Source organism: Cebus imitator, unplaced genomic scaffold, assembly GCF_001604975.1.
Source record: "Cebus imitator isolate Cc_AM_T3 unplaced genomic scaffold, Cebus_imitator-1.0 Scaffold89, whole genome shotgun sequence".
Lineage (NCBI taxonomy): Eukaryota > Metazoa > Chordata > Mammalia > Primates > Cebidae > Cebus > Cebus imitator.
The window spans coordinates 3,582,036-3,604,470 of NW_016107404.1; the positions used below are offsets into that span (position 1 = coordinate 3,582,036).

The 22,435-nt window shown below is 33.4% G+C and overlaps 2 protein-coding genes across 4 annotated transcripts in view; both read right to left on the reverse strand.

Moving 5' to 3' along the window:
- VWC2L (von Willebrand factor C domain containing 2 like) overlaps positions 1–9,131 on the reverse strand; it is a 172,453-nt gene extending 163,322 nt beyond the window's left edge. For 2 of the 3 annotated variants that reach the window (XR_005201316.1, XM_037740786.1), the window contains exons 1-2: positions 8,342–9,131; positions 5,495–5,964 (exon numbers count right to left, since the gene is read on the reverse strand). Coding sequence is in view for 2 of the 3 variants with exons in the window: in XM_037740786.1 (XP_037596714.1) it covers positions 5,495–5,884 (390 nt within the window). In the remaining variant the exon portion in view is untranslated. The remainder of the gene's footprint in view (positions 1–5,494; positions 5,965–8,341) is intronic. The other variant, XM_017534989.2, reaches the window with a different exon arrangement.
- Positions 9,132–9,628: 497 nt separating this feature from the next.
- SPAG16 (sperm associated antigen 16) overlaps positions 9,629–22,435 on the reverse strand; it is a 1,101,632-nt gene continuing 1,088,825 nt past the window's right edge. The window contains exon 16 of the mRNA XM_017534985.2: positions 9,629–9,990. Coding sequence (XP_017390474.2) covers positions 9,815–9,990 — 176 coding nt within the window. The 3' untranslated portion in view covers positions 9,629–9,814. The remainder of the gene's footprint in view (positions 9,991–22,435) is intronic.

Below are 22,435 nucleotides of genomic sequence, written 5' to 3' on the forward strand. Positions count from 1 at the left end.
TCCCAAGTAGCTGGGGCCACAGGCACACACTCCCACACCCAGTTAAATTTTTTTTTTTTAGAGACTGAGTCTCCCTCTGTTGTCCAGGCTGGAGTGCAGTGGCATGATCTCCACTCACTACAGCCTCTGCCTCCTGGGTTCAAGCGATTCTCCTGCCTCAGCCTCCCGAGGAGCTGGGACTGTAGGCACCTGCCACCATGCTCCAATAATTTTTGTATTTTTAGTAAAGGCAGGGTTTCACTATGTTGGCCAGGTGGGTCCTCTTTTATTCCCTTGAGATTTAAGTGTTAAGTACAAAATTTAGGGCAAAAACTCGGCATCCTAACACAGCATAAAAACATGCTCATTTTTTATAAAAGGAACAACAAACCTATAAGATGTTCACCTTGAAAAAATATTCACACTGCACCTTTCAAATATGAAATTCAGAGACCTAACCCACTGTCTTTGGCCCATAGTGGGAAAGGCACAAAGGTCAGTGTCAGCAGGGAAGAGCAGATTTTGGGTAAATCCAAATCCTGAATTAGGAACATGGGGAATTGACTGCAGAAAATCACTTTAAAATGAAACAAGCTATGCAAAAGCTGAAAGATTTCTTTCAGCTGCAGGTAGTATAACCTTCAGTGTATGACCTACAACTAAATCAGTACAAATTTTAAAGTATAAAGACATAGTCAAAAAGCCTAATTCTAGCAGAATCAGTTATAAAAATACTGAGTTTCCTTTGAGAAACTCAGCGTAAGATAGTTAAGCCTACATTTTCAATAAACTTTTTCTGGTAGAAACTGCTATTATAATTTATTATTTATAAGCTTTATTTCTTAAAAAGTAGGTTCCAGTGTCATATTGCCTGGATGCACATAAAAGAAAGATGAGAGAACCTACTATACAATGACCTTTATCTTAATACAATATTACCAGAACACTGGAGAATTTAGAGTTTTCAGAAACAGTAGAGATGAATTCATTTTCAAAGCTTGCATCAATAAATGAAATAAAAAAACCACAACCTTTATAAATGATATTATTTTTCCTATCAGGTGACATGTGGATCAATTTATATGTGAATTTGGTGATCAGAAAATATTGAAGTGTGACTTATGTTTTGCAACTACATAGAGTGAGACAGTACAGCCAAAATACCAGGTAGTCATTGCAAAGCTGAGATGGAGACAGAATCCAAGACAAGCCTTGGTTAGGAAGGGGTTGAGAGAGGAATAAAGTAAAGGCGGATGAAAATAGGCACTCCCATCATAAGAGAACAACGTATGCTATCTTAACTGCCCAAAGACCATTTTTTTGTCAGGTCTCAGTGCTTCTTTAACTAATTTAAATGAAGAGATCAACACATAAACAGAAACTAAATCATTTTAAAGCGATTCTAACTTCTTTATCCTGTAAGTTGAATTATAATTTGACCTGATATGCTATTCATCCAAAAATGTATGGAGTGACTGTTACGTAGGTCATATGGTGCGGGGAATAGAGGAGGAGGAAGAAAGAAAGCAGTGTCCCTAGCCTCAAAGAGTTCAATGACTAATGGAAGACACAAGTGGTTTCACATTATATTATTTCACATTATATTTTATATAATTTAATATCATTATAGTGTGATATATTGCATTATTGTGGGATAGAGCAGTAGAAGTGGTGAGGAGCTTAGATTCTGCAGCCAAGCTGCCTGGCTTGGAGTCCTACTTTTTCCTCTTTCCAGCTGTGTGGTCTTGGACAAGTTACTTACACTCTGCTGCTTCATTTTTCTTATCTGTAAAACAGTGCTAATAAAAGTATAATTCTCACAGTGTTATTACAAAATAAAATGTGTTAGAATATACATAAAGCTCTTCACAGTATCAGACAACAATTACTGTTCTTGATGATGTGTACCGCAGGCTGTGGGAACATATGGGAGAGGAGTGATACGGTGTGAGAAATAAGAGATAGGACAGACAGAAAGGGGTTTCCAGTTGAAATGAGATTTAAATGGAGCCTTGCAGTGGTCTAGTAGGATTTAAAGAGGGGAGCAATGTTGAAAAAGTGTTCCATACTGTGGAACAGCAGTGCAAACACACAAGGAAGAAAAGTCGCCAAGAGCAGGAAGAATTTGGAGAGACCGATGAGTAGAATCTAGGCTATAGCAGGGGAATTAGATTTTGCCCTGAAAACTGTCCTGAATGTCTTTGTCCTTGTGTATCTCATTTTTTTTTCTGTAACAGACTTCCTCCACTATTAGTTTCCCTTTACTTCAATTCTGAGCTTGGATGTAGGACATTGTTTTTAATTTATGTGTAACTAGGTCATCTCTGTGCACAACAATCTGCATTTTATTTCCTGTTATTCTTAAGATGAATCTAGATATTTGGCCCAGTACTCAAGGCCCTTCCATCCACTGTCCACCATTACATATCTGAATTTACTACTTATTAGGATAGCATTTTAGTAATTATCTAGCTTCCAGTCATTCCCATCTCCCTCCTCTTTGCAGGTTGTATTTATTCCAATCTCTGATATTGCTCTGGCAGTTTCCTCTTTGGAATTTAAACCTTCCCAGGTCAATTTCAAGTACTTCTTGAAGAACAGGCAACTCTACAGGGTATATAGGGTGAGCATCCTGAAGAAAAATCTCTTGCTTAACCAAGCCTTATACCACGCTGATAAGCTTCTGACACCACAGTCTCTTGGGAGTTATACTGGGTCTTCATAATAATATACTTAACTTTTAACTGCTTTTCCTCCCTTCTCTCTTCACATTGATCATGGCTTTCTTGTGAGCAGAAATTTTGGCTTCTAGATATCCTACTTTCAAATATAAATATCTCCGTAGTACCTTATCTATTGAACAGCCTGATAAATTCTTATTGGGTGATTACATTGTATATAAAAATACCTCGATACAGCTTCCATAATAACATATCAACATTATTATATGAAAGTTTTAGCCATCTTTCATAATTAATTACTTGTTCCTTGCAAGCTGAGTTGGAAGAGAATCAAGATGACAGATCATGGCTAATATTTACTTAGAGTTATATGGTTCATATGGATAAGTAGAGAATTTTAAAAAGGTATTAGAATTCTTCATTTGAAAGTCTTTTAAAGTTTAACTTTCATTATAAAATGTAGGCAAAGCCATAGAAGAATTTAGAATTTAGAGTAAATCCCTGGATATTAAAGTTAAGGAGGGGAGGACAATCATTTATTTAATACCTAATGTGTACTCATCATCACAAGGTTAGTGACTTCACAGAAATTATATAGTATTAAGTATTCCGACCTCTCCTCCTAAGGAAAGTGATTATTACAATGGCTATTTTATAGTCAATATCACTGTGGTTTCAAAAAGTTTAAGAACTCCATTCAAAAACTTATATCCAATTGATGAATTTGGGATTTGAATCCAGGTCTCAGACCTTAGTGTTTTGAGAGATTATATAGTATTATTAGAATGGGAGCATTTAGATATTAAAGTAAATAATTTGACAATTTTGGATAAGTAATTTAAACTTTCTTGGTTTCAGTTTCTCATTCTTATACATTTGTCTTATATAGTCTCTAAAGCTCTTCATGACTCAATTCTTGTAAAAAAAAAAAAAAGGGTTATATCTGTCATTTTAAAAATCACATCGAAAAATTTATGACACAAAAAGTCAGGTGAAAAATTGCATATTAATGGATCATATATTAGGAAAGAATTGTTAGGGATTAATTGGATTACAGTAGGGTTATAACTAGAATGGGTACAGAAATTATTAACTTTTTCTTTAAATATCTCTGTATTGTTTGACATGGTAACATAGTTATTACCTTTGTAGTGAACTAAATCTAATAAATAGAGGGAAAACGATAGTGTTTTTAATAGTGCATTAATTAGACAATCTCTTTTTTTCTTTATTAAATATAGATTACCAAATTATATAAATCTCAAAAACTTCTATTTGTATTTTTGCTAGTTATGAAATGCTGTTCCTACAATACCTTTTTGTATTCTACTCTAGATATAAATGCATGTTAGAAAAGGGTGATACAGCTCCAGAACCATGTCTAGAATCAAATGTTTTGAGTACTCGTACTTACTTCCATTAAGATGAAATTAAAAATAGGTAATTCCAAAGTATATACAACATTTTAGAGATCATAAAACTATTAATAAATGTACTATATGCTCAACTATTATTTGGTGTCAACAATGATAATTTTATTAGACTCTCATGGTTTTAATTCTTAATTTTGTGTAATAAAATAATACATGAAAGACAAAAGTCAAAAATAACATGTCTAAGGAAGTTGAATGTCATAATTAAAATTTCCCTCATGTCCTAAGGAATCTAGTTTAAATAATTGGGTATTCTTGGGTAAATTAGAATTGGCTTGAACCCACAACCTGGAATGAACCAAATACAGTTAACTACAAATATACAGTTTGCTCTAATGATGATCAGTTGAAACTTTTTTTTTCTATGTACTGATTTCTGGCACCATTCGACTCTTGAGGAGAGAGAAGTTGGGCCAGTGCTAATAATGGAAATGTCTTCTCTCATGCATAGACACCCACACTGCAAACTACCTATATCTTCTTTTTCCTCTAAGGTCTGAGCACCTTGTCACAGAATGTGGTTAGATGAAATGGGAACATTTTATATGAAGCCATCAGTATGACGGACACTCCAAGGCACAAACTGCCATTACATTTAAGATGGACATTTTTCACGTATTTATACCTTCAGGGTTCAGATCAGGCTTATAGGATACCCCAATTAAAACTAGCCATTGGAGAAAAGAAAGTCCAGTAAGAGATAAAAATGAACTCCAAGCTACTTTGAAAAGATGACACAAGCATAAGAGAAAAACTAAAAAATACCATATAGGCTGAAAAAGATTACAGTCTTTTTTACTACTCTTTACATGGGTTGTGATAAAAATTGAGTTCTCTGTGGAATCCAGTAAGTAAAAAATCTTAAGGGCAGAGAACAGAATGAAGATCTTGCTTGACAACAAGTAGGCCGAGTGCATTTTCTTAATGTGAAGACCACAGCTAAGAAGTGTGTCTCTGTAGCTTTTCCACACAATAAACACATAATTCTAGACTGTATCGTTAAATGACTTCAAATTAGGCTAATAAGCAACACACACACAAAACACAATTTAAAAATTAATTTAAGAGACACATATACTATACACAAAATCGTTTCCCTCAGAAAACATATTTTGTAATAAAAGAGAAGAAATGTTTAAGGGCAAAAATAAAAGATGTTAGGCATACCCCAAATACTTCTGGGAAAAAAAAAAAGGTTATTGTGAAACTTAACAAATATGATCAACAAACCAACTGGCCATTTGTTGACCATGGCACTACTTATGCTAATTAGAATTGAATTGCTGTAATTTAAAGGGAAATTAAAAAGTACATTTTCCCAACTCTGGCTTTAATGTAGCAATTTACTAAGCACGTGGTATAAAAAGTTAATATTCAATAAATATGGAGGGTAACGCATACCTTAAATTCCTCCAAGATTTTGTAATTTTTCCCGTGATATTCACAGAAGTTTTTTACTTCTTTGCACTCAGGACAGCATCCATTGTGTTCCACTTTAGTACATTTTGGGTGAATTTTAGGGCATTCTGGTTGGTCGCAAACAGGTCCATCTAGAGCACAGACACACGGACAGTTGGAATGCCCAGGGAAAAATCGTTCTCCCAACTTGTATACAAAGCCGCTGTCATCGACACACCCTTTCCCTCGATAGTCATCAAAGATCAGATTGTCATTACTGGAGATCTGGTCACCTTCATCAGCAGGATAGTCTTCATGACTGATAGCAGCAGAGGTGACCAATCCAGGGATGACCAACAGAAGTATGCAAGCTTCATGAATATGAAGAGCCATCCCCCTCTTCAAAGACTTCTGGATGTGCTCCTAATATTAAATATACTCAGCTCCTTCCATGGGAATACAAGAGGGGTAGGCTGAAAATAAATGTTTAAAAAGAATAATTTGACATATATAAAGTGAAGATATATTCATTTAAGTCTATGCTCCTAAACTGTTTGTTTGGGTTAGATCTGAAGACACTAAGACCTCAAATAGACTAAGTTCATGCAACTATCTATGCCTTACTGTGAAGTTTGGAGAGTTGATACTTGGCAATATATGCATTAAAATTTGTCCTTTTGGATTATTTTATATAGGAACCTTCAGCTTGAATTTTCCTTCTAAATTTCAAACATCTGGCTTTGTCAAAATTGTAAAGAAATGGTTTTACTGAGCCCCAAAAGGTGATTACAAGGAGTAACTTACGAATAGCTCAAGAATATTTGAACTCACATTTTCTGTTTTTCTTTAAACTGGACTAGTCAGTGATGGAACATATGTTATAATTATCTGTATCAACTCAAGAGGTTAGTGAGAAAAAAATCTAATTCTAAAAGAAAAAGAATAAACCAGCAGTTGAATGTAAATTATAATTAGGTTGGAGCTACTATAAAGGATTTCTTATTTATGCCCATAACTGGAGAACAATGATGGTATCAACATCAGTTACCTGTTTCGGTGAACATAAATCTGGATTTTTGAAATATAGTTAATAACAAAAACAGCTTGACTATTCCCTAGCGATCAGGAGAAAGAAAACTTGAAATAATGAAATAAAATAATACAAGAGAAAATTTGAAATATTGAGATAAAATATAAGAGAATTCCATGTGCTTAAAAGAAATTGTTAGAAACAAATGTATTTGTATTCTTTTCCACATTATTTTACATAGGAAGTAAGCTCCTAGTGGGCAGGAGAGATCTATCTATAAATTTATTTCACAGTAACTTAAATCTAGTAGATACGTAGTATTATTTAAACATTTCAATATAATATAGTCACAATTTATGAGATCTTGAAAACATAACTCTTGAAATGTCAAAAATATTTGCATGTAGGAAATTTGCACAAAGATGTCAGCTTAAAACTATTTATGGAAGTTGCTTAAAACAGTAATTAATGTTAACCATTCATAGAAAATATGCCCTATTAATTTTGTGACACTGACTCTTGTAAACTCCACTTAGCACTGGTAATTGATGTGAAGTGTTGGGAGTGGGCTCCTATTTAAATATTTAGAATGACTAACTCACACAGAGGCTGTGGGGAAACTGTGACTTTAGGGAGCAATAAATAAGGAAAATTGTTGTCAAATAGCTTATTTGTTTATTTAAATGTGATTGGCTTCATGCCAACATCACTAAGATTGTATATAGGACATTTTCAGGTCAGTTATAAATGTTATCCATTGGTTTATCTTCAGATTATATTAAGAGCAATGAAAACCATCTCTTTTTACTTTTACATATACAAATGATAATTTAAAATAAGATAAAGATGATATTAGGAAACTTCATAAACTATTATATTACATTTGCATTTTAAGGTAGATATGCAAATTCTAGTAATAGTAAAATGGAAGGTAGTATGCCTTCTTTTCAGAGAAAGCTGATATTAGAATTCCTCTGATATCCTCTGATATTAGAATTCCCTTTGAGTAGGCAATAATAAAGCAGATGATTTCTTATAAAATATGTCAAAAATAATGAGTCATGACAGAACAAGAAAATGCAAACCTATAATTCTACTTGAGAATCTGGAAGCTCCCTTTGACAAAGCATTTTTTTCTCTCAAATTACTACAGAGATAACAAACATAACAGAAGCTTCTGAAAAAGCATAAATATAATTTACTAATTAAAGCAAGCATTTATAATCACATATTTACAAAGTTTACCTTAGAGGAAAAGAAAGCAACTGTGCTTCCTTATAATATTCCAGCAGTATCTGTCAATACATGCAAGATAAGCCATATAAAATACACATACGATTCTGCTTCAAAGGGACATAGACAGAAAATGATCTCTTTGTAAGCCACAGGTAGGCATTAATGTGTTAGGTTGTGGTAAATGTAAACTTAGAGGTAAAAATAGGAATGTAATATCTACTTTATATAAACACTAAATATGTTTTTATTATATGAAATATATCTTAAAATCTGCATGGTAAAAAACAAGCTTTTATTTTTAATATAACTAAGTTCTTAGGCTATTTTTTTTTAAAAAGCCTTCTTCATAATTGAGCTGCCCTAGTACAATTTAAGACACTATGTATTTAAGAGAAGAAACATTGGAGACATCAAATATAATGTGTATCTGAAGATGTTTAATAAGAAAGCAAACACTGCTAAACTGAGGATCACTTCCCATCTTAACTTTGCCCCCCTCCCCATATTGCTACATATGATTTAAAATGACTGCATCTATTTCTTTGAGAAAACAAAACATAACTCATATCATAAGATACACTTACCTAATCACTCTGGAGGTTAATGGTGGAGGTAGGGGTCACAGCCCAAAATGAACTAAAAGGTCAGGTATGTTTTAGGAAAGCAGTTCTTCTTTAATTACCCAAAGAATACATTTTTAGGCATGAATTAAATGCAATCCATTCTCTCTACCTCCCATTTCAAAACACAGTAAAGAAGCAGTCTCCCGCCCTTCCAGAAAGAAACACAGCAGACACACATAAGAAATTTGCTTTGGACCGGTCTTCAGAATTCAAAGCAAGAAGCAATGCTGGTCCTGTAGAAATCCAGACCCCAGTAGCAGAATCATGTTGAACTTATTTTTAGCATTTTCTTAGATCCTTCTATGAAATTTCCCGGCTGATTACGCCTCCTCCACACATGAGTTCACTTACACAGTGTTTGCTACGGCAGTAGAGGTGATTTGGCTAGGCTCTGAGGATCACAAATAGCAACAGCATGCTGTAGCTTAAAGCCCACTCCGCTGGCAATACCGTCACCATCGTCCACAGTATGTTGCTTGAATCCCCTCTTACACGCCGGAGAATACTAACTGTGGACGTGAAGGAAAGGAGCAACTTTAGCTGGGTTTCTGCATCACTGAGAGCAGTTTGCAGATTGCTGATTTGGAGCTCATTCTGCCGGCAGCCGGGAATTCCTCAGCACCACGGACAGCGCCAACAACTGGCTTCTGAGCCCAGCTCTGTCGAAATCCCCGAGCTGCTTTAGACGAGGCTAGAGTGCTCTCCAAGCAGTCGCACTTTATACAGCGGATGCGTGCATCAGGAGGGGTAAAGACATTCTATGTGAGAGATACTTATTTGCATTGAAATTACAAATAAAATTTTTTTTTCTAAAAAATTGTCATTATACCTAACGCATTTTGGATGGGCTGCAGAGATGAAAGTTCCGGGAGAGGCTTGCATTTAGATTTAAGCCATCTGCAGTCCCTGATTATTATTAATAGATAAAGCATAATCGTTGTCAAAGAATCTGTAAAAACGTATGCTCGTCGATTCTATTTGACCCTTTGGTAGGAGAAAGACTTGCCCGGTGCTGCATGATTAAACTTCAGGTCTTCCTGCAGCTTGGATCTGATTTTAAAAGAAAAAAAAAGTAGCCAGGTTTTCCTGCAGTTTGTTCTCTAACATTAAAAATCAATCTCCTGTAATTCATCTAGTCTGTCATTAGGCGTCATTGTAAAGCTGTTTCTTTCAAAACCCCTAGCAAAGATGCCGTGTCTCTAAATTCTGATCAAAACGAGAGAGAAAAAAGACCCCGACACAAATGAGTGAGCATAAAGTTATTTTTTTATTAGTAACAGTATGAGCACTAAAATATATGTCCAAAGCACGTTTTAAAGCAAACTGTAAATGTTACCTGCTGGCACATTTAACCAGTTATTTACTGGTTTGGGACTACAGGAGGCATTTTCAAGCCTTAAAGGGAATACCCTCCGCAGCGGGATATGCTGACTGTCAAGACCACGTTTGAACTGTGCCCTCAGAGCCTCCAGAAAACAGAATCTCCCCGTCGTGAGAAAACACAACTGTGTGCGCTTCTCTTTCGTGGCCCAGCAATTTGTGAATCTGCCCAGATTTAAGATCTAGAAGATGGATAACACCATTGCCACTTGCCTGAGCTAATACTCGACCTGAGAGAGACAGAGAGGAGAGAGAGAATGAATCAAAGTTTTATTTCAGCGTTCACAGTTTATAAGCAATGAAGCATTCTATTTTCTTTCAATTATCATTCTGTGTTAGATGTCAGTTATTAAATATGAAGTAGCTCCTGTAGGTATAAGAAATACATTGAGTCAAAATCAAGACACATCAATCGTTAGATTATAACATTTTTGAATTGGGACATAAAGCCTAATGCTCTGTCTCCTTTATTTGCAGAGTTCCTCAAATGTCCTACTATTCTTTTTTATTTGTGATTAATAAAGCATTTTGAGGAGATGATTTTGAAAGCAACTATGCAAAGCAGCTTTCTTTTTCAAATAAATTATATGTTTAAAAGTTTTAAAAGGCATAGCTTTCAAAGTTTATGGAAAACACGTATATCTGTATCTATATGGATAATTTATATTTTAAAATTTATATTCTTCTTTAAACTTACTTTTTATAATTATGTTAGTCATTACTTGCAACTTAATAATATACATTCCTGCTTTAAAAATTGTGATACTCATGAACTCAACAAATTTTTTTTTGTAGCTGAAGTGGAAATAAATACTTCCATTTAAAAAGGACTTGGGAGGTTTTACTGTAGCTTAGAATTCAAATTTTGTTAATTTGTTTTCTAAAAAAAATACAGCACAGGATATTTGCATAATTTTTGTACCATATATTTTATAGCGACTCATTTCCTCAAAGTGAAAACAAATCAGGGATCCAATTTTAATTAATATTTTTATTAAGGAAGTCCAGTAGCAAACTATCATGGGACTTGGAGGTAAGTAAAAGTAATAGAATGTGTTTACGTAAGCTCAGTACTTAGTGTAAATAAGTATGACATTAGTACTATCCATGGGATTAATCACACTTAGAAGGCATATTATTGTTCCAGTAATAATATTTAAAATTTATTAAACTCTTTTAATGTGATAGATACCATATTTAGTGCTTGATATGGGTAATTCCATATGATCCTTACAACAATCAAATGATAAATAGTATTAACTTCTCTATGTAGGTGAAGAAACAGAGGCTTAGAAAGGCGAACTAATGACACCGTAGGTATAGAAGGAGCTAGGATTTAATCACATCACTTCGAATCCAGAGCCTGGGCTTTTAAGCCATTATGTTTTCCATAGCCAGGATAGCATTGTTGTCAATGATGCCTTCTTGACAGATTTTAGGTAAGTGGTGTATTGTGAAAATAGCATTGGTCCATTTTATAATAAGAATTCTAGAATGATATCACCATAAAAGCTATAGTGTAATATTTAATCACAAATCTTACCCCCAATAATCATGAATACCTCTAAAACAGAGAAAAGTTATAAAAGTAAAGCTAACCATGATAAATACAGCCTATTTGTAAACCTTTATAACTACTGGGCTTCTTCATCTAGAACAAAGCCTGACACAGCAAAGATCCTTAGGATGGATTAGAGTGTCCAAAGAAGCAGATGTGAATATTTATTATAAACCCTCTTCCACTAAGTCTTTGCTGACAGAGGTATTACATATGGATTTCACTTACAACCTCACTCTATAAGCAGTTGCTGTTTGTGACTTTCCCAAGAATCAAATAACTTTTTTCCTTATAGTTTTTATACAACAGCTTAAAGGGGGGTAAATATTCTTTTCTATTTGTGAAACCAGACAACACCAAACAGAACCAAGTTCATAAAGAAAAAGAAAAATATTTAGCTTCAAATCATTATTCAAATCTGTGAAAATCACAATTGGAAATATTTATGAAGGCTCTGATAATTTCCGAAAGTTTGTTTAATAAAATACAGAAAATGATAGTATTGGAACCTAATGTTAATTCAACAGTACCATGCCTCCGGTGTTTCAAAAATTTGTTTTTTCGAGGATAGATCTGAGTCAGCAAATTTATTATGAGGTTTTTCAGGTTTACCTGAACTCATTTTCAGAAGATTGCAGGACTGAGTATGTATCATAACTAATAGCTAAAATTAGTATAAATTTATAAGCATGTTCAACTTCATTTAGAGCATATTGGATTATTACACTGCATATAATGTGTGACTTAAAAATTATTTTTGCTGGGAACAGGGATACTAACCTCTTTCTAAGTTAGAAAATATTCAAAATTACTTACCAGGTGGGTCAATTGCTATATTAGTACTTTAGTATCCAGTTGGTGTGAGAGAGAAGAGGTACTCTCAGAAACAAAAACAAAAATACCACAGTCTCATTGCTGGTAGCATCTCTACAAAGTGGAGTATTTGTAGAGAAAGTGCTTATGGAGAAGTGCATGGGTATCTTTTTAAATCTCCTGGTCATTGGCAATGAGAAACAAACCATACTGCAAATAACTTGTCATCTGAATGTCAGGGTCTTAATGATAAATTTAGGGAGAATAGAAGATTTAACTATATCAGAACTTGGTCAATGGAATGAAAATATGGCAGAAAAACAATTTTTAATAGTGTCATGAGAATCTATGTGAAACCTGAACTAATGTTCACGTTAAAGTAAATCTGTCTCCTTAAAAATATAAAATTAAAATAAATTATAATTTATTTTTACTTTAAATTTTTTATTAAAATATTAAAAACAGAATATTGTCTTGTAATTTCTGAACAGATTATTAAAAATGTTATTTAGCATAGTGTGTTAACAAGAATAATTATAAAAATTTATAAATGCACACATTCCATAAAAAATCACATGAATTATATTTGTAAATAAAAACAGAGTAGTATAGTTTACCAGCAGTTTAAAGATAAAAATGGTCAAAATTGATTCATAAATGTGTTTTAAAATAAAATACAGATAAATGTTTAAACATCTGTTATGTAAAAAATGTATTGCTTTTTTTCTTTTGTTAACATTCAGTTTATAAGAATGTCCAAACTTTTCACAGACTGGAAAGAAAATAAACAGTCTAGGGAGAGGACTGATTTAATCTTGTAACTGCTATTCTTTTATATAAATAACTCAGCATATATCAGTAGTGAGTGATTATGACTCCTCATTCATATGTCTTAAAAATGTGATCAGTACTTATTTTTATCTGCCAAGACTTTAGAATATTTTCATGTTTCGTAGATCAATGCCTTTTCATTGACCAATAGGATTCCATGAGGAACATATGTTGCTGTCCATTTTACACTGTTAGATGAATTAGCCAACTCCTTTTGGCTTTGAAGACAAGGATTAAATTTCTCCTAACCTCAAAGCGTTGCTCTGCTATTAACTGATCCAATCAAATTTATAAATTAGAGGATCTCTCAAATTTAGTTCCAAATCAATTTGTAACTTTCTTAACACAACATCGTTCCTTTATATGCCGTATTTATTTTGAGAAATAGTTTCGCCAATATTTTAGTAAAATTGAATAACAATTTCAACTGAATTTGGTATAAAAACTTGAATATCTGAATGTACTTACTAATTTAAGCATTACTAACAATAGAATCCCTTAAAGAAGTTTATAGAATGAATTAATCCATACAAATTGAGTGGTAAAATTTTATCTGGGTATAAAAATCACTTTAGATAAACTAACATAATTTGGAAACTCTTATTCTCATGCTAATAAAATGCGTAATATTAACACTTTTTCAAGCTATAATTTTTGAAAGTTTTCAGTCTTCATTAATTTTTATTAAATTTTTAATTAATTTTAGAAACGTATGAGAAGTGAAATTCATTTTGACAGTGTACACCTAGAAGAGCCAGAAGTTATCTTAACCTGTCAATACTTATTTTCTTCTCATGAAGCCAAATTCTCCTTAAGGTTGAGATGCACGCTGCTTATTATTGCAATACTTTTTACAGTCATGGAACTTGACATATCAGTGCTTAATACATGCTTGTTGCATGAAGAGTCATAGTGTGTTATAAGTAGGAGCACAAAAACCTTTATGACATTTTTAAACAGAAAGGATTTTAGCCCATTTCTTTGTCATCCAGACTTACTGGAATGAGTTGATAGTAACCATCATTTATTGAATATCTAGAGCTTTCTTTTTTACATCATGTTTTTCACTCAACCCTGTGATGTAGATATTTTCTCTGAGACAATAAAGAGGGAGACTCACAGAAGGTTGAATTGGGATTTTTTTTTTTTTTTTTTTTTTTTTTGAGGCAGAGTTTCACTCTTGTTGCCCAGGCTTGATCTCAGCTCACTGCAACCTCTGCCTACTGGGTTTAACTGACTCTCCTGCCTTACCCTCCCAAATAGCTGGGATTACAGGTGCCCACCACCACGCTGAGCTAATTTTTTGTATTTTTAGTAGAGATGGGGTTTCACCATGTTGGCCAGTCTGGTCTCAAACTTCCAACCTCAGGTAGTCCAAACACCTTGACCTCTCAAAATGCTGCAATTACAAGCATGAGCCAACTTGCCCAGCCTTGAATTGAGATTTGATTTGAACACTTTATTACTAAAAAAGTCTTGCTTCATTTACTGGCTTTAGAATTTCTTTCATAAATTAAGATTTAGGGCCAACTGGGTTTATGCCTGTAATTCCAGTGCTTTGAGAGGCCCAGGATGGAGAATCACTTGAGGCCAAAAATTTGAGACCAGGTTGGGCAACATAGTGAGAATCCATCTCTACAAAAAAATTTGAAAGAAAATTAGCCAGGCATGGTGACATGCATCTGTGGTCCTAGATACTCTGGAGGCTGAGGCAGAAGGATTGCTTGAGCCCAGGAGTTCAAGGCTGCAGTGAGCTATTCCCACAACTACACTCTATTCTGGGAGGTACAGCAAGTCCCTGTCTGTAAAATAATAATAATAAATAAGCAAAAAAGACTCAGATGAGTGTCACACTTTGGAGCTTCTTTATGAATATCGCTGAACTCCCTAGTTGCATAAGCTCTTAAATTTAATGCTCATGTTAATCTCATAATTGTTTTATTTAATGTTGATTCTACTGCTTTGTGAAACTCTGAAACTAAAACATTCATGTTCTTGCAAAAGTCACTATTTATATATATATCCACTAATCCCTAAATACATACATTATAATGCATATATCATATGTACTAAAAATTATACCCAATAACTGAAAACACTCATTTTACATCCCTTCCCATGTCTCCAGCCAAATGATTACCCTGGTTCTCCCATTTCTGTTATGAATACTAATTATCTTTGTTTTATAGACTCCAAACTGTAATAAAATTCATTTCTCACTTTGCCTCCCTCTCCACCTTCAATCCAAGTCTTAGCTATTCTTTTTTAAACCAATTTTTTATAAACCAGCCCAGCTATTTATTAATATTTCCAACTGTTATGTCCACAATATTAAGATCCTTATTTTGAGATACTAGCAACACTGAAATAATTCTCAAAATGATCTTTTCTTTCTCATTTAAATCTACATGTATTAATTCCTGAGCCATTTATTCAGTAATGTTACTCTCATCCTAAAACGCCATAGATATAAACAGAACAATGAAAGTAGCAGCAGCAGCAGCAGCAACAAAGAGGCCCTTTCCATCTCTGACATTTTCAGGTTTGTTTTGTTTTAGATCCAACCATCTTATGTTACAAATAAAACAGCTCAACTGAAGTGACTTGGCCAAGGTGGGAAACTGCACTTGTGGCAGTGCAGATATGGCTGAAATCAGATCTTTGGCTCCTAAATCAGTGCCTTTTTTTTTTTTTCTTTACTATTTCTTTCAGACATTGAATAATGTCCAAGTATTTTAGCATGGCTTTTAAAGTCTCTAAGCTCTGATACAAATCTGAATTTGCTAACTCAAGTATGCTCTTACATAAACCCTGTGCTCTCCATCAAACAATTTGCCATCATTCTTGAATATATTTTTCACCTCTCTACCTTTGGATTGTTGCTTCTGTAATTCCTATAGTTGAGTATTTTTCCTAGCTGTATCCACGGTCCCCAACCATTACCTCCAAACAAAAGTCAACCTATCTATTAAATCCTAGTTCAAAATGATTTTCTTCACCAAGTTGGTACAAGGGATCCATGGTAGAAGATCTGCCTTTTCTGAGCACTTTATTTCATTCATGCAATTCATGTGATAATAAGATGTCACAAATTCTAGTTAACTATGTATTTGTCTTACATTCTTAACTTTGTAATTACTCAGGAACAGGGGCTATGCCATATATTTTTGCATTCCCCCAGCATAGCAAAGAGGCTATTATAGTCAATATCAGTGGATAATAGGAATAGCTTTCACACAACCATTTTTAGTGCTTGTTATTTGCCAAGCACTGTTCTAAGTCCTTTACCTGCATTATCTCATTTTATCCTTCAATAATCCTATGGGATAGGTAAGCTTACTAAAATGCCACACAACTGAGAGATGGATCTATCAAAGCAACTCTTGAATGCGCCACTCCAGTTTCTAGTTTGAATCTATGCTTATCTCTAGGAATACATTTAAATTAATTTGTATGTAAGTAAAAGAAATATTTCAAAAATTTTATATTCATGGTCACCTTAGTGGCATCTATTGATTCCAAGAATCAGTCGATTATACAGCTAGTTTCATGGGAATAGGTGAGAAACCTAGGAAGCCTGCCTTATTCTTTTAGAGTTTCAGGAGACCATCCAATGTACCCAGTACTGTGCATTATAGCAGCCATGACACACATGTAGCTATTGAGCATGTGAAATGTGGTTAGTCCTGGAAAGCATCATTCTCAGCAAACTGACACAAGAGCAGAAGATCAAACACCGCATGTTCTCACTCATAGGCGGGTGTTGAACAATGAGAACACATGGACACAGGGAGGGGAGCACTACACACTTGGGTCTGTTGAGGGAAAATAGGGGAGGGACAGTGGGGGGGTGGGGAGTTGGGGAGAGATAGCATGGGGAGAAATGCCAGATATAGGTGATGGGGAGGAAGGCAGCAAATCACACTGCCATGTGTGTACCTATGCAACAATCTTGCATGTTCTTCACACCTACCCCAAAACCTAAAATGCAATAAACTAAATTAAAAAAAAAAAAGAAATGTGGTTAGTACAATTTGGAATGTGCTGTAATTGTAAAATGTTCACCAAGTTTTAAATGAAGAAAGAATATAAAATAGGCTATTAATAATTTTTATATTGATTACATGTTGATATACCCTTTGATACATTTTATAGATTTTAACATATATTTTATGTGTATATAATTAATTATAAATATATATTCATATATAAAGAAAAATATATAAACATATCAAATTTACCTGTTCTTTAAAAATGTAGCTACTAGAAAATTTAAAATTATCAACATATTATCATAGTATATCACATATCACATTATATTTCTATTAGAAAATACTAGCATATACTCTGCTTTACAGAGGAGGGACATGAGGGTTAGAGTGAAAAGCAGCTTCTCCAAGGCCACACAGCTTGTAAGTGGTAGAATTCGGATTTGAGGTCTGTATGACTACAAAGCTCGTGCTCTTATCCTTTATTATATGCTTGGATGAAGTTTTTCTTTTTTTTTTTTTTATTGGCTCCATGTCATTTTCCACGTTGATTAAGCTGCCCTTACTAAAATGCAACATGACTGAGAGATGGATCTGTCAAAGCATCTCTTGAGGGTGCCACTCCAGTTTCCAGTTTTCTATGCTTATCTCTAGGGATACATTTAAATTAATTTGTACATAAGTAAAAGAAATATTTCAAAAATTTTATATTCATATTCACCCTAGTGGCATATATTGATTGCAAGAATCTGATTGTACAACTAGTTTCCTAAGAATAAGTGAGAAATTTAGGCAGGCTGCCTTATTCTTTTAGAGTTTTAGGAGACCATCCAATGTACCCACTGCCTTAGTGAGCAGAAAAAACACTTCCACATCTTTAGGTTAGCATTTTATATTAAGATGTTATTTAAAAATTGTCATGTCATTTTTGATGTAGGGGAAACAAACCAGACTATATTTTCTTTCTAATGCTTATGCTTTCCAACTGACAAAGCCTCACCCCAATAATATTGTGAATACAGTTAACATATTTTATTCAATTCTTTACACTAATTATTTCTGAAAACAGAAACAGTTCTTGTTTTGCTGAAAGATTTCAACTTAAGAATTATGAAAAGACAAAATTAATTGGATAGATTGGTAAAGTAAAATTATCTAAAGTAGAGAGGGTTATTGGGCCTCAGTTGTCATTATAAAAATTCCTAGTCTCTGAAATTCCAAGTAAAAATCACTGAGAGGCATGAAACTTTTGAATAAATCCAAGTTTGAAGAAGATACTGGTTTAGGAACACTTACTGTGATGGTTTATTAGCTGGCTAAATTACATCATTTTGTAATGGAACACCCTATGTTATGAAATTTATTAAATCATGTTGACAGAAATATTTGATTTTTTGTTAGAGAAATAATTCACCACAAAGTTAATGCATCAAGAATTAAGAGTTGCCATTTCCTTGGGGGACTCTTTAATTAATCAAATAAAATTTCTCAAGTGAGCCATCAGTTATCAGGTGCTGTTAGTTAAGGTAACTGTGGATATGTAAATTGGCTGGGTTAAATAAATAGTCATTTTTAATGAGAATTATTAAATGTATCTATCAAAACTTAAAATTTCTTTGTTTGGAAAATTCAGAATATCTATTTTTCTTTTTATTCTACATCTGAACTCTGAACACATACACTAGCAAAAAGGTTACAAAATTCACTTATAGTTTTGAACATGTTACATTTTTCACCAATATACTTTTCCAGAAATATTATGAGTCAGCAATTGGCTAAAACTATGCACTTTTCTATTGTTTATGTAATCAGTAATAGTGTCATTCTAGATTAGAGGCATGTGTCTGCATGAATGAAGCTTTGTTATAAGAAATAGATGCAAACTCAAACCTTTAAGCTTATTATCAATAATAAAAATGTGAATGAAATACATCATTACATTTCTCATTAAAACAACTTCAGTAATTTCTCATGATTATTCATTCTTTTATTAAATTTTGAGCAGTAGGTTTCCCCAAAGAAACAAAAATATCCACTTTACATATTATTCAAATAAGTCACATACACAGATCATAAGAAGTTTGTTTATTGCAAATATACAAGGATAGAGACAAAAATAATTGTGTGCCATATATGAAATAACATATCAGAGAGGGAAGAGAAACTTTGATCAATAAGGAAATGATTTTTATACACATCAGAACTGATTTGGAGCAATTCTCTCAATCAATATAGATAGGCAGAAATGCTTCTGAGCATTTATTACCTGTGGAGAGTGTTATTGATTAATTTTATTGATTTTATGAATGCATGTGGAGAGGCATCTGTTATTTCTTTAAAAGATGCCTCAAAATGAAAAGTATCAAGAAACTGCTTAAGTTTTGAGAATTTGCATTAATGGCTCAACCAGGGTCATTACTCAGAATTTCAGAAACAGCACTGAAAGAGATGTGAAATGTGATTTAGTTTACTTTGTACCTTACTGCTGATCAATGCATTTTAGAAAAAAAAAATATTACTTGAGATTTTAACTTTCCTAAGTGCTAGTAACAATTTAAAAACTTTTCTAGTATTTTTACTATGTAAAAATATACTATGTATATGAATGCTAAAGTATCCTAACTTTTCTTTTGTAAGCAAAGATTAGTTGATGTCAAAGTGTAAAGAGTATGAAACAAATGCATTTTAAATTTCTCTTAGTAGAAGTTCATGTCTGAAAAATGATAATAGAGAAGGAAGGGAAGTCTTCAGTGTCTTACTTTAGAGCTCTAGTCAACAAATTTGTTTACCTTACTTAGAATACATAATATTTAATGGATATAAAACACTTGGAAGTTGAAGACAATCTACCATTATGTGAACTTGGTATGGAATTTGCTGATTAAGCAAGTGAGTTTTATTGCACAAAGCCTGTTTTAGAAGCTTACCGTAAACAGTTTTAAACAGATGTAAGTTGCCCCTCTCTATTTGTGAGGGTGTTGGTTTCACGTCCTTCCCAACCCATGGATACCAAACTCTGGATGCTCAAGTCTGTTCTATAAAATGGCGTAGTATTTGCACATAACCTATGCATATCCTCCTGTGTACTTTAAATCAGTTCTAGATTACTTATACCTAATACAATGTAAATACTATGTAAATAGTTGTTATATTTTTATAATATTTTTATTGTTGTACTGTTATTTTTTGTTTTTTTGAATATTTTCATTCTGTGATTGGTTGAACCTGTGATTGCAAAATCTGCAGCTACATGGGGCCAACTGTAATCTTTTTCTGTCTTTAATGTGAAATCCATGTCTTTCTTAGAGAGACAGTCCCTTGATTCTCTGGAAATTCCTAAACTATAGCACAGGGATAAATAAAAAATTTAAGTCTACCTTGCTAGGAACAGAACTTTTGGCCTTACTGTGTGTAGTTTTAAAAATATTTTCCCCCTGAAAAATATTTTACCTCCTATTAGGAGAGCATGAATGATGATCTTGAACAGGTGCTTCCTACATGAGCTACATTCCGAATATTATAGAAATCCCTTGTGAAATGCACCTAAAGTCCTAAAAGTGTTCTAACTAATTATTGAATCTATTTAAAATATCAACAGCCACCTGCTTTCATTAAGAAATCCTTGCAGACCTGTTTCCTAACTTGGTCTTCACCTATACAGCTGATCAGTGTTGAAATAATATTTATTCAGAGACCCCATACATCTGGAGCTTTGCAAACATTTCAGAAAAGCTTTTGCTGATAACAGAAGAAATACAAGTTCCAGTTCAGTTCTGAGGATTCAATAAACCATCACAAAACATAGTTTATAGCAAACCAGAGACTGCGATATATTCTTCTCCACTGTTAGAAATAGGCAAAGGAACCAAAGGCTTATATTTAATATAATAAAATTAATTTAAAAATTAATCATTTTTATCTTATTTTAAAGTAATAAAACCACCCTTAATATTGCTCAGATTTTACTACTCAAACCGTAAATACATTTTAAGACTCTAAAAGTCAGAGTTATAATATTTTGAAAGTTTTTCTCTTAATGTACGTTGGTGTCAGAACTAATTCATTATAAAGGAATCCCCTTTCTTGAATGTGGAGGTTTGTCTGTGGGGAAAACCACTGTCAGATCCTGTTAGTTAATGTTCAGGTGGTGAATTGTTAATAATTACATCCTAATTTTAGAATTTCATCCTTTCCTACTTCAGGGCAACATTGTTAGGTGAAAGAGGCTAAGTGATAAATCAGCATCACTACACCATTAATAGTTATAGTAAAAAAAAGAGATGAAAATATGTGATAAAATAATTATAATTGAGATGAATACCCTCCTCACAAGAGGAAAATAATGGCTGGAATATCAAATGTGAAGGTCTTGTATGAACTGGGAATGGTTAAATTAATTAGTTTAAAAGTAGTATAATCTGATGATTTAAAAATATTAAACTCTCTGAAATCATAGAGAAATTACCTCTAAATTTTAAATATGTCACTATTACCTGATTAAGACCCACAGACCTAATACCTAATGGAGGTTTCCTTTTAAATAATTTGAAGTGGTTGATGATAAAATATGGAACAACTAGCTTAAAATTATTATCTTTTTCCCAAATATTTTACATCTGTTGTGTTATGTAATCCTTACAATCAAATACAAAAGCAGCATTATTATTTTCATTTTACAGGGAATGATATTGAATCATAGAGACATGAAAGACCTCCTTTAAGATAGCAGAGCTCAGGTTTGAACAAGGATGCCAACTACGTACATCTATACAATTCCTTCTATCCTGCAGCCTGAGGGGAAACAAAAGTAGTTATGCCAGAAAGTTAAGCTAATTTGGCTGCTACATGAACTGCTAAATAAATTTATATTAACCATAATTCTGTGAAGGCATCTTTATGGAAATTTCAGCTACCATTCTATAATCTGATGACCTGGCTTTGTATCTCACAGAAAAATTAAAGCAACATGTGATTAGTTCGTTCTTTATTCAGCCCCTCTCTATCATACTTTCTCACTGTTAACCTCTTCATCTGGCATTCAACTTGGATCAAATGGGGTTTTGCTAAAAGCTAGTAGACAATTTGAGATTAAGGGCACTGGTGAGTACTTGAAGTTAAAGTAATGAGGCACACATGATTTGGCTATATACAGGAGGCATAAAAATGGCAAAGCTGGCAGTGCAATTATTAGAAAATATGGAGTCTGACTTGTCTGAATAAATGGAATATTAGGGTATTTTCGGTTGCAAGTGAAGAAAAGTCAACTTAGTGTGGCAAAGGGAAAACATTTTTTAAAGTTTAGCAAACATGTTTATCACACAGAAATATAAATAAATGGACTCCAAAAATGGCTGGATCAAGAGGTTGGAATGATGTCATTAGGGTGCCCTCTCTCATTGTCTCTATATTCTGATTCCAACAGTATAAATCTGAACCGAGGAAGAATCTGTCCACGCTGAGGCAGACTCTATCCACTTGGTAGTC